Consider the following 16,640-nt stretch of genomic DNA (forward strand, 5'->3'; position numbering starts at 1 on the left):
GGAGACACCACATGTTGGTAGGTTCTGTGATGCCCCACAAGCCGCAAAACCAGCACGTTTTTATTAGGGACTTTCAAAAGGGGACGGAGTGTACAAACAGGGTGTGTGTCACAAGGGTCACGTGCTTCACAAGGTAATAGAGTATCACAAGGCAAATGGAGGCAGGGTGAGATCACAGGACCACAGGACCCGGGCAAAATTAAAATTGCTAATGAAGTTTCAGGCACCATTGTCATTGATAACATCTTATCAGGAGACGGGGTTTTGAGAGCAAACGGTCTATCCAAAATTTATTAGGTGGGAATTTCCTCTTCCTAATAAGCCTGGGAGCGCTATGGGAGACTGGGGTTTATTTCATCCCTACAGTTTCGACCACAGAAGATGGCCACACCCAACGGGGTCATTTATAGACCCACCCTCAGGGGTGCATTCTCTTTCTCAGGGATGTTCCTTGCTAAGAAAAAGAATTCGGGGATATTTCTCCCATTTACTTTTGAAAGAAGAGAAACATGGCTCTTTTCCGCCTGGCTCACCAGCGGTCAGAGTTTAAGGTTATCTCTCTTATTCCCTGAACAATTGCTGTTATCCTGCTCTTTTTTCAAGGTGCCCAGATTTCATGTTGTTCAAACACATGTTCTACAGTTTGTGCAGTTAACACAATTATCACAGGGTCCTGAGGTGACATACATTGTCCTCAGCTGACAGGATTAAGAGATTAAAGACAGGCCTAGGAAATCACAAGGGTATTGACTGGGGAAGTGATAAGTGTCCATGAAATCTTCACAATTTATGTTCAGAGATTACAGTAAAGACAGGCATAAGAAATTATAAAAGTATTAATTTGGGGAACTAATAAATGTCCATGAAATCTTCACAATCCATGTTCTTCTGCCATGGCTTCAGCCGGTCCCTCTGTTTGGGGTCCCTGACTTCCCGCAACAATAAAGCAAACAAAAACATAAAGTGGTGATAGGACACCCTATTCAACAAATAGTGCTGGGATAATTGGCAAGCCACATGTAGGAGAATGAAACTGGATCCTCGTCTCTCACCTTATGCAAAAATCAACTCAAGATGGATCAAGAATTTAAATCTAAGACCTGAAACTAAAAATTCTAGAAGATAACATTGGAAAAACCTTCTAGACATTGGCTTAGGCAAGGATTTCATGACCAAGAACCCAAAAGAAAATGCAATAAAAACAAAGATAAATAGCTGGGACATAATTAAACGAAAGAGCTTTTGCACAGCAAAAGGAAGTCAGCAGAGTAAACAGGCAACCCACAGAGTGGGAGAAAATCTTCACTATCTATACAATTGACAAAGGACTAATGTCCAGAATCTACAACGGACTCAAACAAATGAGCAAGAAAAAAACAAACAATCCCATCAAAAAGTGGGCTAAGGATACAAATAGAAAATTCTAAAAAGAAGATGTACAAATGGCCAACAAAGATATGAAAAAATACTCAACATCACTAACAATCAGGGAAATGTAACTTAAAACCACAATGCGATACCACCTTACTCCTGCAAGAATGGCCCTATTAAAAAAAAAAGATTAAAAAAAAATATATGTTGGTGTGGATGTGGTGAACAGGGAACACTTCTACACTGCTGGTGGGAATGTAAACTACTACAGCCACTATGGAAAACAGTGTGGAGTTTCCTTAAAGAACTAAAAGTAGAACTACTATTTGATCCAGCAATCCCACTATTGGGTATCTACCCAGAGGAAAGGAAGTCATTATATGAAAAAGATACTTGCACACGTTTATAGCATCACAATTCGCAATTGCAAAAACGTGGAACCAGGCCGGGTGTGGTAGCTCATGCCTGTAATCCCAGCACTTTGGGAGGCTGAGGCAGGTGGATCACCTGAGGTCAGTAGTTCAAGACCAGCCTGGCGAACATTGTGAAACCCTGTCTCTACTAAAAATATAAAAATTAGCTGGGCGTGGTGGCATGTGCCTGTAATCCCAGCTACTGGGGAGGCTGACGCAGGAGAATTGCTTGAACCTGGAAGGCGGAGGTTGCAGTGAGCCAAGATCGCGCCATTGTACTCCAGCCTGGGCGATAAGAGCGAAAACGCCATCTCAAAAAACAAACAAACAAAAAAACAAAGTGGAACCTACCCAAATGCCCACCAATCAACAAGTAGATAAAGAAACTGTGGTGTGTGTGTACATATATGTATACATGTACATATGTATGTACATGTATACATACATATGTACATACATACACACACAGATAGACACACACACAGATAGACAGATAGATAGATAGATAGATAGATAGATAGATAGTGTATAGTGGAATACTACTCAGCTACAAAAAGGAATGAATTAGTGGCATTTGCAGCAACCTGGATGAGAATGGAGACTATTATTCTAAGTGAAGTAACCCGGGAATGAAAAACCAAACATTGTATGTTCTCACTCATAAGTGGGAGCTAAGCTATGAGGATGCAAATGCGTAAGAATGACACAATGGATTTTGGGGGTCAGAGGGAAAGTGTGGGAAGGGGGCAAGGGATAAAAGACTACAAATTGTGTGCAGTGTACACTGCTCAGGTGATGGGTGAACCAAAATCTCACAAATCACCACTAAATAACTTATTCATGTAACCAAACACCACCTGTTCCCCAATAACCTATGGAAATAAAAAAAATTAAAAAATTAGCCAGGCATGGTGGCATGTGCCTGTAGTCCCAGGTACTCAGGAGGCTGAGGCAAGAGAATCGCTTGAACCTGGGAGGTGAAGGCTGCAGGGAGCTGAGATCTCCAGCCTGGGCGACAGAGCAAGATTCTGTCTCAAAAACAAACAAACAAACAAACAAACAAAAAGACTAATGTTTCTACTTTTGATATCAGCATAGTAATAAAAGAACAAACAGCTTATAAAATCATTCTCAAGTCTTTAATTAAAATCCATAGAGCATTTAACATGAACAGATGTTTAAACTCTTTCAGTGACTCTCATATTTTAAAATCCTTTGCACAGCATCGTGAGGCTAACTTCATGCTAGAAATCTACAGATAATGTAACACCACAAAAATACATTCGGAGTCCATTCCAATGCAAGTTTAAAACACTTTAATTGGCAGACAATGTAAAGATATTTAAAAACAAAAATTACAAAATGAGCACATAAAAGTCTTCCCTTTTGAATTTTTAATAAAATACTTCTCTGTATAAGATCTAATGAAAAATTCCAGTTACTTATAAAATAGTTAAGTGAGAAAAGAAATCAATTAAGATATGTATCTATATATGTATGAATTACACTTTTGTTTAAATGAACAAAATGTTGAACACTTTGATGACACAGCACAGCATCTATTACTCACATTAAAATAGATGAAAATACTCAAAGAAGCAGTTGGATACAGGCAAAAGAAAATATGATACTTAAAGCCAAAAGAAAAAAAAATCCAAAACACGAAAACAACCTCCTCATCCCCCACCAAACCCTTAACTGTAAGGGAAAGAAAGGAAGAGAGAACTTAAAGCAAACTATGGACCAAATTCTCATTCTTATTATTTAATGAGAAACAGCATGAAAATTTGGCTTCAAATTACTAAAACAGCTACAGAAACTTATTTGGCCTGGACAATTTAATAGTATACCAACTGCTGAAACAACCAAGTGCAGTTTGGTGTACGGCTGGAGGAAAAAAAAAAGAGTTTTTACAGGTTTACCTTTGTAAAAAAATGTATCTTTTGGAAACCACAGTCTCCTTCACAAATTGCACTTGAGATGGCTGAATGCATTGATTGAGCAAGGCATTATTATTTGTTCACTGACACACACACAAAAGCAGCTATAGATAGTTGACATTTTGGACTACTAAAACTATTTTATACATGTTTTTCTTCTTTAAGAAAAGGATCTATGATGTTTGTGAAACTTAACGGCCTGTCTGCTCTGCCATGTTTCTGGAGACCTGATGCTGGTTCAACACTATCTCTTACTGTATTGGAGAAGTTTGATGGAAATATGAATAAAGTCAGTCTGAACGATATTAATTTCTGGAATTTTAAGCTTTATCTTGACTAGGAAAGGAAGCTCCTACAAAACCGATGGTTTCACTGACAAAGCTTACAAAAGGTATATATGAGCACTGCCAGTTTGAGTACTATATAATTTATCTCTAGAAAAATGACAAATGAACTTCTGCAATTGATTTTTAAAGATAGAGAACGACTTTCACAGCCACTTCTCTACAATAAATTGTCTTCCACAGTAAAAACAAAATTTGGAAGCAACATGATACTAAGAAATACAGCAAGCTCATAAGGCTGAGAAATTGTACAGTTGCTTTAAAAAACCGTGCTCTAAATAATGGGAAGAAGCGTGACAGAACTAACGTGAGTGAAGATCTGCACAGCTCTATCTCATATAATAAAGTAAAAATTAGACAACCACTATGAACAGTTATGACTAACACACAGAACACATAAATAAAAAGTGAGTAAAAAAGACCCTACAGTTTATCTATTTCCTTGAGCTAGAAAGATACAGTATAGTCCAAAAATGCAGTGACTGGGTATATCTTATTTAACTGTTTTTCTTCTTCCATCTGCCTCCCTCTCTCTGCCTCCTCTCATTAAAACCAAGAATCTAGCTTAGTTTGGAAGTAGCAGTCTAAAATGAAAGCAGGTACCTGATCACAGAAAAGAAACAATAAAAAACTTGCATCAATAGTTCCTCATTCCTCCACCAATCGGGAAAAAAACCCTTCAATCTTTATTAAGTTACCCCTTTGAAAAGCAAGAAAAATCTTAAATTGAAACCAAGGTTCACTAGAGGTGACTTTAATTTTTTTCTGCAACTACAACTGAGTCTTAGATGTTTAAGACTTTAGTCTACATGATGTTTAAATCAATTAATACATTCAGTCAAATTCTAACGCTGAGGTAATTATTAGGTAATGCAGGAAAATGTGAAGAGGAACGAGACTGGAAGGAGCAATCTTCAAAATTCACTTAAGTTGCTCAAAAAAGAAAAAACTTACTGAATAGAAATATTTACAAATAATGTTTCAGTTAGGAGACAAAGGCTTAAATAGATTGAAGTGCTTTAGTTATGTGGAAACATAAAGCAATTTGGGGAATCTGTCCTGTGCCCTAAACAGTCCACCATTTTCACAAAAAGTCCTCAGAAGATTCAAGTTGAATGAGCATATTTTTAAACTGGGGGTGGTCTTAGTCCACCCCATCTCAAAGAGAAAATTTTAAATTTCTTGAAGTCCAACTGCTTTTCAGATATACTCTAGATTCCAGGCCTATCAACAGATTGTTTCCTCAACACGGGGCAGAAATGGCCTCTGCCTCTTACATCCTCCATAGGGAGGGCACATCTTCCATTGACCTCAGGCCCACATTTAGAATGGGTCTACAGGGGGAAAAGAATAGAGAATGCCTGACCACTATCCAGCCATTATGGAGCTCTCTCCTATCTTAATCTCTTTTCAGTTTTGACCTTTAGAATAATAATGTTAAAAAAAAAAGTAAGGATAATAAAACTTTTTTTTTTTTGAGACAGAGTCTTGCTCTGCTCTCCAGGCTGGAGTGCAGTGGTGCAATCTCGGCTCACTGCGGACTCTGCCTCCCGGGTTCAAATGATTCTCATGCCTCAGCCTCCCGAGTAGCTGGGACTAAAGGCATGTGCCATCACGCCCAGCTAATTTTTGTATTTTTAGTAGAGATAGGGCTTCATCATGTTGGCCAGGCTTGTCTGGAACTCTAGACCTCAAGTGATCCGCCTGCCTTAGCCTCCCAAAGTGCTGGGATTTGAGCCACTGCACCTGAGTGGAAAATAAAACTCTTTCACTGCCCATCTGTATAGAACTGTCAGCTTGCTGTGCTCAAATATTGGGCAAGTATCCTTATGGGTTTAGTGCACTATGTCTACTGAAATTTCCCTTTGGAGTTTTCAGAAGATGGCAGGTGCTGCTTCTTCTATGCTCTAAAACAGATGTGAGCTGCATGCTATTTATATAACTGTCACACAGGAGTAATGAGTGAGGCAATTTCTCAATGCTGGAGTTCGTACAGCTGAGGTGAAACATCACACACTTTAAAGTAGGAAGAGGTTAATATAACATTACTGTTACAATTTAACTTTTCTTTGTATTACCATAATAGATGTTTCCTTTAAAAACAAATAGAGAGTTTATGAGGCAATAATGACAAACATTGAGGATTTACTTGAGCCTCATTACTCAAGATCCCACTACAGATAAAGAAACAATGTTGGGAACTGATAAACATCTGAACTTATGAAAATAACAGAAAAAATCATGGAAACTTATACGACTATGATAAATGACAGATAATGAATATTTCTCTCTTATACTGAAGGCACTGCTAATACACAAATATCCTGCTAACATTTAAACTCTGAAATCAGCAGTTAGTGAAAGGAATCCATTTGGTTTAATACCAGCATTTTAAAAAACAAGTAAGACTACTTTAAGAGTCATGGCAGAGTTTCCAATGAGCTAAATGAAAATCAGATATAACAAGCTGCTCCATATAAAGATTGTGGTTCCTACTTTTAAAAAAGTATGCTATAACTTACTTCCTTAAAAATATAAGCATATCACAAAAACTAAAGAATAAATATATATATATATATAAACATAGGCCCTGCTGAGAAATCGTCATAAATTCTAAAATAATTTCAACAGTTACAGCTTGAACCACACATTCACATATGACATGCAAAGAGAGAATCCCAGCATCATTGAACAGTTCAGCATAAAGCTAAAAATATAGAATCAGAATGAAATAGGCAGTAAATAATGTATGTCACAAACTGATGACTGTGCCTCCTATATTGTAGCACACCTTGGAACTTAAACAACAGTTAGAATTTCTTCAGTCCCAGGAAGCACTACATACTGACCAACTATGAAGCTCTCATAAAATGTCAGGTAAGCAAATAAAAAGCTATACAAAATAATACAATTTATTAATTAACATGACTAATATTTCATATTTTATTTTGTTAGAAGATTAATTTGTAATCATTGTACCCTGTAGATTTTGAAACAATTTTATTAGAAACTACTAATGCTGGTTCTTGAGTAATCTAAAAAATTGTAGTTACTCAAATTTAGAATGCTATTTATAGTTCTAAGCAGTTAGATGAAATATTCTGATTATTCTAAAGTTGCTTTGGTACAAAATTTAGAATAAAGCAAAACTGGCAGCACCACAACAAATGTGATCCTTTCACAGCGGGTCTAAAGACCCTCAGAGGCAACAAAGCATAAGTTAAAACACACATAAATAAGAGCCATTCTCCTGACAATTTTCTTACATCATTAAAAAGAGAAATAAAATCCACATTCAGTAAGTTATACTGGAGGCCCAAATTTCATGCTCCATGTAATTATTCCTCAATGATAGTGTAAAAAATGCTTATTATTGCTAACTGATGTCTAATTCATAGTTCAGGATGCTTCAATCATGAGGCCAATGATTAGAGTGGTACATTTTAATGTTTAGTCCACTGATACTGTGATATTATTTTAATGCAAGGTTTAATTTAGTTTTTTATTACAGATTTATTGAGGTATAATTGACATACAACAAACTGCACATACTTAAAGTGCACAATTTGATACACAGTCTTTTAAACAGCATGAAAGTGCCTGATAACTTAAAAATGAAAAAATTTCAGCTTACACATATTTTAAAATAGTACATTCTAATTTTTATGAGATATAGATATGGATTTATAAAAAGGTAAATGGAAAGAAAAGAAATTAACTCAATTCCAAGAGCCAAATTTACTCAGAAGGTTTAGAAACACCAAAATTGACAGCCAGTTTTCTTGATTTTCTTCTTGAAGAAGAGATTGGTGTTGTCTTATGGTGAGATATACTATGGCCTTGAGAGGCAGTTTCAACTTGAAAAGAAGATGCAGGTTGAGCAATCTGAGAGGACTTCAAAGAAGCTGATGAGCTCTCCCGTGGACTTACTTTGACAATGTTGGAAGAATCTGGCTGGCTAGTCTGAACTGGAGTGGCTTGAGAACTCTGGGCTTCCCTATTCTCAAAGTTCTTTTTGTTTGCAACCCTTTTTTTAGTAACCTGTTAGGAATAAAAGCATCACTAATTAATAATGTAGGCAAAAAAATAGCTAGTGTTGGAAATTACCATAAACCATGCATGCTGTTAATATTTGTCAATCACAGCTGATCTGTGACTTCCACTTATAATTGCCAAGTAAGACTTTAGTAATTCAAAGAACTTAGTTACAAACAAAATATTTAAAATTCTTGGGCTGGGTGCAGTGGCTCACAACTGTAATATCAGCACTTTGGGAGGCCAAGGCAGGTGGATCGCTTGAGATCTGGGGTTCGAGACCATGGCAAAACCCTGTCTCTACAAAAAAATTACAAAAACTAGACAGGCATGGTGGCACATGCCTGTAGCCTCAGGTACCCAGGAGTCTAAGGTGGGAGGATCACTTGAGCCCAGGAAGTCGAGGCTGCAGGCAACCGAGATTGTGCATGGGCTGCGTTCCAGCCTGGGCTACAGAGTGAGATCCTTCTCCAAAAAAAAAATAATAATAATAATAATAATAAAATAAATACAATTCTCCATAGGTTATTTTAAAAATATTTGTGATTTTATTTATATTCCTGATTTTAATCAATCTGTATTAGAACAGCATATTACTTGGAACAATTATTATTTATTAGAACACAAACTCAGAGAGCAGAGACAGGTCAGACTTGTCAACCATTGCCTTCTTACTACCCACACTAGTACTGAACTTCTAGTTGGCACTGAATAACTAAATTGAATAAAAAAATGTTTATCAATAGTCTTTCAGCATTAAACAAATAATTATCTTAAAAATATTATTTTTCTCACCTGCAGAGGTATAAACTGATTGTGCACACCCCCTGGTATTCCCCCAGCCATGGGCATGGTCCCAGAATATAAAGTATGATGGAAGGGCTTCCCAGGAACTGGCACTGATGGTCCCCATGGCATTGAGCCAAAGAGATGAGACGATGAAGGCATTATATTAGCTGTTAAAAACCAAGGAAAATTTTTCTTTTAGTAAAATGGTATCATCAAAGCTCTGAAATTTGAGACCTCCTTCTGCTAGCCTTTTTGGGCTTTTTTTTCCCCTTTGACAAAAGGCCTACACTTACTTCACCTATAATTACTCCTCCTTACAACATTCAACCTCAGGATCCTTTCCTAGGACTGTGTGGACTATCTACACAAATGAATTTATCATTATACTGGCCTGAAAAGGAGAATACTACTACTAATATCATATGCTGATACAAGTTTTAGGAATATTTGCAATTATATTTATAAAAAAAATAAAAGGGTCATGAAATTGTCCCTTGTGAGAGAAAAGCTTGGGCACAAATAGAGAAATCTTAAGGATCTCACCTGCCCCCAATGCATAGTTGCTTCCATAGTGATCCCAGCCTACAAAAAAACCAAAAAGCTCAAGTCCTGAAATCTCATCACCTTCATATGACAGGTAGAATCTTTCTTTTCTCTATTTTAATATTTGAAGTCAAGGCCTTTTTTCACTTACATTTTATTAAAAATGTATTGAACCAATGGGTTCCAAATCTAATTTGTATATCTGAATCACTTGAGGAGCTTGTGAAATACAGATTCCTGGGCAGGGCCTCAGACCTAGTAAGCCAGACTCTGAGGGGCCCTGGAGTTTGTATTAAGCTCCATAGGCGATTCTTATGGAGACAGTCTGTACCAGTACAGCATTTGAAAACTACATTAAACAGTGACATTCAAGGCACCAGCACACTGCCACTGAAGAAGATATGCACTATGTTCAAATATTCTTTTCATACAGATAAAAAGCAGCCAGACCTGTAAAACAGTATAGCTTAATTAAAGTTCAGCTATTTAAGACATTTTTGGATTAGGAGAGAAGAATCAATATATTTCAGTGGTACGAAATACACATACACAAATTCTAAGAAGAAGAAAACTTTTAGTATGAAAAACGCTAATAAGATTCGGAAAATTAGGCCAGGCGAGGTGGCTCATGCCTGTAATCCCAGCACTTTGGGATGCCAGGCATGGCACCTGGCTGTGGTCCCAGCTACTCGGGAGGCTAATGTGTGAGGATCGCTTGAGCCTGGGAGGTGGAGGTTGCAGTAAGCCAAGATCATGTCACTGCACTTTAACTTGGTTGACAGAGTGAGACCTTGTCTCAAAAAAGAAAAGAAAAGTAGAAAATTAGGTCTTGAAACTATCTACGAGCAACTTTGGTGGGAGTCATAATGCTAAGAAGGTCTATTTAAAAGATGCTATGCTAATCTTATACAATGGTCAACTCCGTAATTTCCCCAATAAATCACTGTTACAAATATAAAATACATATTCCTCAACTGGGACATTTTACATCACAAATTTTTTTATACCATAAAATAGAAATTTACAAAATAACTTTAAAATGTTAATCTAATGCTTCAGTTGTTCTCTGCTGATTAACCTTCAAATATCTTGGCATTTATGTATTTACATATTTTAACTGGAATATTTGGAGAACACCTTTATAGGACCAAAAGCATTCCAATTATAACCTTAAAATTATTAGTAGGTATGAATAAACTATCAACATGAAAAAGGTTAAAATATTAATAATAAATGGGGAAAACAAACATTCCTCTTAAAAAATAATAGGATCATAAGACAATTCTTCTTTAGAGAAGTTTGTGTGCAAACTTTTAGGTACCCTACACATACTAATTACTTAAAATTAATCTATACATAGCTACTGTATTCATTTTTGAATGTGAAGCAGCAGCAGTCAAATTAGATTTTATAAGTTATGGTGATACTATTACATTGAGCTATATAAAAACATCAGATCCATTATGTCATGAAAACTTTATGACTAAAACACTGTTGGCCGGGCACAGTGGCTCATGCCTGTAATCCTGGCACTTTGGGATGCCGAGGCTGGCGGATCCCTTGAGCCCAGAGTTTGAGACCAGCCTCAACAACATGGTGAAACCCTGTCTCTATAAAAAGATACAAAAATTAGCCAGGTGTGGTGGTGCGTGCCATAGTCCCAGCCACTTGGGAGGCAGAGGTAGGAGGATCAACTGAGCCCAAGGAGGCTGAGGCTGCAGTGAGCCCTGATCATGCCACTGCACTCCAGCCTGGGACTCTGCCTCAAAAAAAAAAAAAAAAAAAAAATCCAAGTCTGTCGTCTGTTTTTTTTTTTTTTTTTTTTGAGACCTAGGCTAGAGTACAGTGGCACAATCTTGGCTCATTGCAGCCTCCGCCTCACAGCCTCAACCGATCCTCCTGCCTCAGCCTCCTGAATAGCTGGAACTACAGGCACATGGCACCACACTCAGCTAATTTTTTCTATCTTTTGTAGCGACAAGGTCTCCCTATGTTGCCTAGGCTGGTCTTGAACTCATGGCTCTAGTGATTCTCTGACCTCAGCCTCTCAAAATGCTGGGATTACAGGTATAAGCCACCACACTCAGCTATCTGTTTTCAAAGCCCATGCTTTTGTTATTGTATTGCACTGGCATTCCTTTGACTGTATAAACAATGTTTTGTTTTGGTTTGGTTTGGGCCTTTGGGGGTTTTCTTGAGATAGGCCTTCCAAAGTGCTGGGATTATAGGCATGAGTCAACATGCCTGGCTCAGACTTGGATTTTGATGCCAGTTCTGCTAGATAGTAACTTATGACCTTAGACAAATTACATTAAAAAAAAATCAAAATACTACACACACATTGTACTAAAAAAGATTTTCTTTTTCCTTTTTTTTTTTTTGAGACAGAGTCTAGCTCTGTCACCCAGGCTGGAGTGTAGTGGTGCGATTTCAGCTCACTGCAACCTCTGCCTCCTGGGTTCAAGGGATTCTCCTGCCTCAGCCTCCTGAGTAGCTGGGACTACAGGTGTGTGCCATCACACCCAGCTAATTTTCGAATTCGTATTTTTAATAGAGACGGTTTCACCATGTTGGTCAGGTTGGTTTCGAACTCCTGACCTCAAGTGATCCACCCACCTCGGCCTCCCAAAGCGCTGGGATTACAGGCGTGAGCCACTGCGCCCGGCCTAAAAAAGATTTTCAACAGAAAACAGCAGACATCTGTTCTACTCCAGGTTTAACTGTTTTAGATATTTATTTCCACACTGTTCAATTATTTGCTTATGCTACTTGTTAATAATTTATTAATTTTAGGCATTTTTAGGTCTACTAACTTCCTATTTAGATAGAACAAAATTTAGTTTTTTTGCATTACCCCTCACTACTTATCCTGTACTCCCAATGTAAGTACATGACATCATTTGTTTATATGTACAAGCAGTATTATCTATTTGTGGTATGTGGCTATGTAAATATTATTACTGCAGAGCCAAGCTGGGTACTCTGATTATGTTTCTTTTCTTGTAAAAAGAGATCCATTATGTATTTTCTTGTAAAACCTTTTGTTTTTACTTGAGTTAGTCATTATCTTTTTTTTTTTTTTTTGAGACAGGTCTCATTCTGTCACCCAGGCTGGGGTGCAGTGGCACGATCACAGCTCACTGCAGCCTTGACCTCCCAGGCTCAAGTGATCCTCCCGCCTCAGCCTCCCAAGTAGCTGGGACTATAGGTGCATGCCACCATGTCTGGCTACCTTTGTATTTTTTGTAGATTAGAGATGGGGTTTTATCATGTTGCCCAGGCTGTTTCGCCATGTTGCCCAGGCTAATAATTATTTTTTAAAAGCTTCGTCTTGCTCATATCAATTCTTTAGGAAAAATATAATAAAAGCTGCTTAGTCTTCTCTATACCCATCCTTAATGTTTTCCCGTTGCTCATCTATTAATAACCTTCCTTACGGCCAAGACTTCCCTCTGTCTCTCTAGTTGGGACTAGTCACTTTCTAGACCCACTGAGCAGCTGGCATCCTGGGATTTCCATTCATTGTGTAACTATACTACATCTACAATTTGTTATTTTGGTTTCCTAATTTTCTTTTCGTTTTTAAACTACTGCTTTGTTTTGTTGGAGCATGTAATTCAGTAGCTTCTTAAGAAAGGGTAGGCAAGGCATGAAGGCTCACGCTTGTAATCTCAGCATTTTCGAAGGCTGAAGTGGGAGGATTGCTTGAGTCCATGACTTTGAGACCAGCCTGGGCAACATAGTGAGACCTTGTTGCTTAAAAAAAAAACGGTACATAAGAAATAAATTTGAGTATCTGAAAATATCTTTGTGTCTCCTTTGAACTAGATTCACAGTTTGGCTATACAGAGAAATTAGGATGAAACTCATTCTGCCTCAAGGTTTTGAGGTATTCAATGCTTTCTGGATTCTAGGCACTGTTCAATAGTGCAGTACCATTCTGATGTTTCATCTTTGTACGTATTTCTTCTCTTCTCTGCATCTCTTAGGACCACCTTTTTATCACTAGTATTCAGAATCTGAAGATAATCTGTGCCTTTATTCATTGTGCTCAACATTTGGTGGCTCTTTTAGTGATGCATATCGTTTTGTTTTAGAAAAGTTTATTATTTTCTTGACACTTACCTCCTTTCCTTCATCTCTGATCTCTTTTTCTGGAACTCTAATAAGGTGGGAGCTGGATCTGTGCACTAAATCTCTGTTCTTTCTTATTTTACAGCTATTATCTTCCTTGGCTTTGCTAGGACTTTATCTACTAAATTTTAAAATTTTACTTAACAATTTTACCTGTACTCTAATTATTCTTTTTTCATCTTCCAATTTCCTATCTGGGGAGAAGGGTATGACTGGCTACAATCTGAGAATAGGATGAGAAAAAGGGAACTTTTCCTTAATCTCTGTGTTTTCAGTCTCACATTCCATTCTCCTCTCTGCCTGGTATTCCCATATCTAGAGAGCTCCTCTAGAAAACACACCTCCAGTTTTTTGCTTGCAGAGGTCTGGCTGCGTCGCAGAGGGAAGACGGGGGTAGTCTCACCACTCCGCACATAGACTTTCAACCAATCCCTCTCTTTTCAGCACATGCCTCCTCTTTATCTTCTCTAATAGTTTCTGATGCCTCCAAGTTCTGAACCTCTTGGGAACGGCGAGGGACAATCTACTTATGCTCATTTGTAGTCTCTTCTACAGGCACTTTAGCTTGTAGCTTTTAACCTTGCTCTGCTAAAATGGTTACTTCTTCAGTTGTTTTTCTCAACACAAACTCTTTTCAAATCTCTAATCTGCTGATATTTCTTCTCCTATGTCTTCATCCTCGCAGATTTACACTTTTGAAATCCTTTATTATTCAGTTTAATGAGGAGAAGAGATAACTGCATGTCATAAATTTAATCAGTATTATTCACATTTCTAAAGCTTATTGTAAGCATTAGATATTTAGAATTCCTGGAGTATTACCTGGCAGTAGATGCAGAAAAGGGATTTTCTAAACTGAAATAAATTATTGGCTTTAAAACAATAATAATTAAGATAAAGGGAAGCCAACTGCTGTTAGGAAAAAAAGCTGAGTGATTTAGAAAACCTCAGAACTATTAGAATTATAAAATGTTAGTCTCAACAAGATTTTGGACACAGTCTACTACCAATAACAAAATACAGTCCTGAAGAAATTACATGATTTTTTTTTTACCTTTTGATGTCTAACTTAAACCCAAATTTATCTGTTAGCAGCTATTGGAGAATAAGGGCCTGCCCACTCAACCTCTTCTTACTACTCTAGCCATACTAGAAGCTGTAGGAAGAGAATGGTATTTTTAGATGAATCTGCAGGCTGTGGCTTTAGGCTTTCTCACAATTTCTTTTTACATTCCTAGATATTTGAGTACATTTTTGACTTCTTAAAAGAGCTTAGTAAAAATAACAACTCAATAACAAATACTTATAGATGAAAAATATCTTACCAGTAGGTGGGGGAAATACTGGAGGAATGGTTCCAGGTGGTACAGCTGAAGGATAATTTGCAAATACTGGTGAAGGCAAAGGGAAATTCATGCCTAAGGAGCCCTGTGGAAGTATTTAAAAGTTACAAGACAATGCAATATAAGCTTTCTATAGGGACTAATAAAAATTTTAATAGAGAAGTCATGGACAGTTCTTACCAACTGTTGTAAAGCAAAAAGTGCAGCTTTCTCTTTGGCTTCATTTTCAGAGTGGCACTGTGGCCCATGTACCAGTAAGCCATTAGATAATTTTACTTGGCAAACGGTCATTGTCTAAAAAAAGACAATATATATGTCTATGAAATTCTCTGTCTAGGAAGGTGACCTCCCCCAAAGTTTAGTCTAAACAAGTAAAATAATTTTATCAAGAATTTAAAAAACGGCTTTCGGTTCAAGTTTTCAATTGCCAGGCAAAGTTTTAGAGTTGTTGCCTTATCTTTTTCAGTGTTTACAAAATAAAAAGCTTTCTAAGTTGGCTGAAGGGTCAAGCCACCTAATGCAAATGAAAGCCAGCAAAACTGTTTTCTTTATACAAGGAGTTGACAAACTATGGAGTTCTGCATCTTTTTGTAAATAAAGTTTTATTGGAACATGGCCACATCCATTCTAATGGCTACCTTCACACTGTAACTAGAGTTCAGAAGCTGTGATAGAGACCATCTGGCCCACAAGGCCTAAAATATTTACTATCTGACTCTTCACAGAAAAAAATTTGCTGACTCATGTTTATACCATCCTTTACTTAGGAGATATTTTGGTAATATGAGTTAATTGCCAAAATATAAAAGACTCAGAGATTCTGATGTGTTTTCTACTCATATTTAAATTATAACTATATTATACTTTAATTTTCTGTTTTATAAAATCTTGTTTTGTTTTGGTTTACCTTAATTTTTTTTTAAAAATAGATTTAGGGGGTACAAATGTAGTTACATGGATATACTACATAGTGGTGAAGTGTGGACTTTAGTGTACCCATTGCCTGAATAGTATACATTGTACCCAGTAGGTCATTTCTCATCCCTCACATCCCTCTTACCATCCCATCTTTTGAAATCTCTAATGTCTATTATTCCACTCTGTATGTCCATGTTTAGCTCCCACTTATAAATGAGAACATGTGATATCTGACTTTCTGTTTCTGAATTATTTCACTTAGGATAATGGCCCCCAGTTCCATTAATGTTGCTGCAAGATACATGATTTCATTCTTTTTATGGCTGGATAGTATTACATGGTGTGTGTATAGGATAGTAGTACATGGTGTGTGTATACACACACACACACACACACGCATACCCACACACATGTTCTTTATCCAATCATCCACTGATGGACACTTAGGTTGATTCCATATCTTTGCTACTGTGAATAGTGCTGTGATAAACATACAAATGCAGGCATACTTTTTATATAATGATTTCTTTTCCTGGGGTAGATACCCAGAAGTGAGATTGCTGGATCATCGTTCTATTTTTATAGTTCTATTTTTAGCTCTTTGAGAAATCACCATACTGTTTTCATACAGGTTGTACTAATTTACATTCCAACCAACAGTGTATAAACACTCCCTTTTTGCCACATCCTTGCCAAAATCTGTTTTTCGACTTTTTAATAATAGCCATTCCGCCTGGTATGAGATGGTATCTCATTGTGGCCCTAAAATCTGCACTTCTCTGGTAATGTTGAACATTTTTTTCATGTTTG

The 16,640-nt window shown here is 37.1% G+C and overlaps 1 protein-coding gene across 14 annotated transcripts in view; it reads right to left on the reverse strand.

Annotated features, from left to right (window-relative positions):
• Positions 1–2,901: 2,901 nt before the first annotated feature.
• Positions 2,902–16,640, reverse strand: part of XRN1 (5'-3' exoribonuclease 1) — a 134,368-nt gene continuing 120,629 nt past the window's right edge. For 6 of the 14 annotated variants that reach the window (XM_054480703.2, XM_054480708.2, XM_054480709.2 and 3 more), the window contains 5 exons: positions 15,093–15,206; positions 14,895–14,997; positions 9,436–9,474; positions 8,899–9,059; positions 2,902–8,109 (listed from right to left, as the gene is read on the reverse strand). In XM_054480703.2, coding sequence (XP_054336678.1) covers positions 7,807–8,109; positions 8,899–9,059; positions 9,436–9,474; positions 14,895–14,997; positions 15,093–15,206 — 720 coding nt within the window. In that variant the 3' untranslated portion in view covers positions 2,902–7,806. Of the gene's footprint in view, positions 8,110–8,898; positions 9,060–9,435; positions 9,475–14,894; positions 14,998–15,092; positions 15,207–16,640 lie in introns of those variants that run through there. The other 8 variants (XM_054480711.2, XM_054480710.2, XM_063662263.1 and 5 more) reach the window with 4 other exon arrangements.

The sequence above is a fragment of the Pongo pygmaeus genome, chromosome 2 (assembly GCF_028885625.2).
Source record: "Pongo pygmaeus isolate AG05252 chromosome 2, NHGRI_mPonPyg2-v2.0_pri, whole genome shotgun sequence".
In the NCBI taxonomy this organism is placed as follows: domain Eukaryota; kingdom Metazoa; phylum Chordata; class Mammalia; order Primates; family Hominidae; genus Pongo; species Pongo pygmaeus.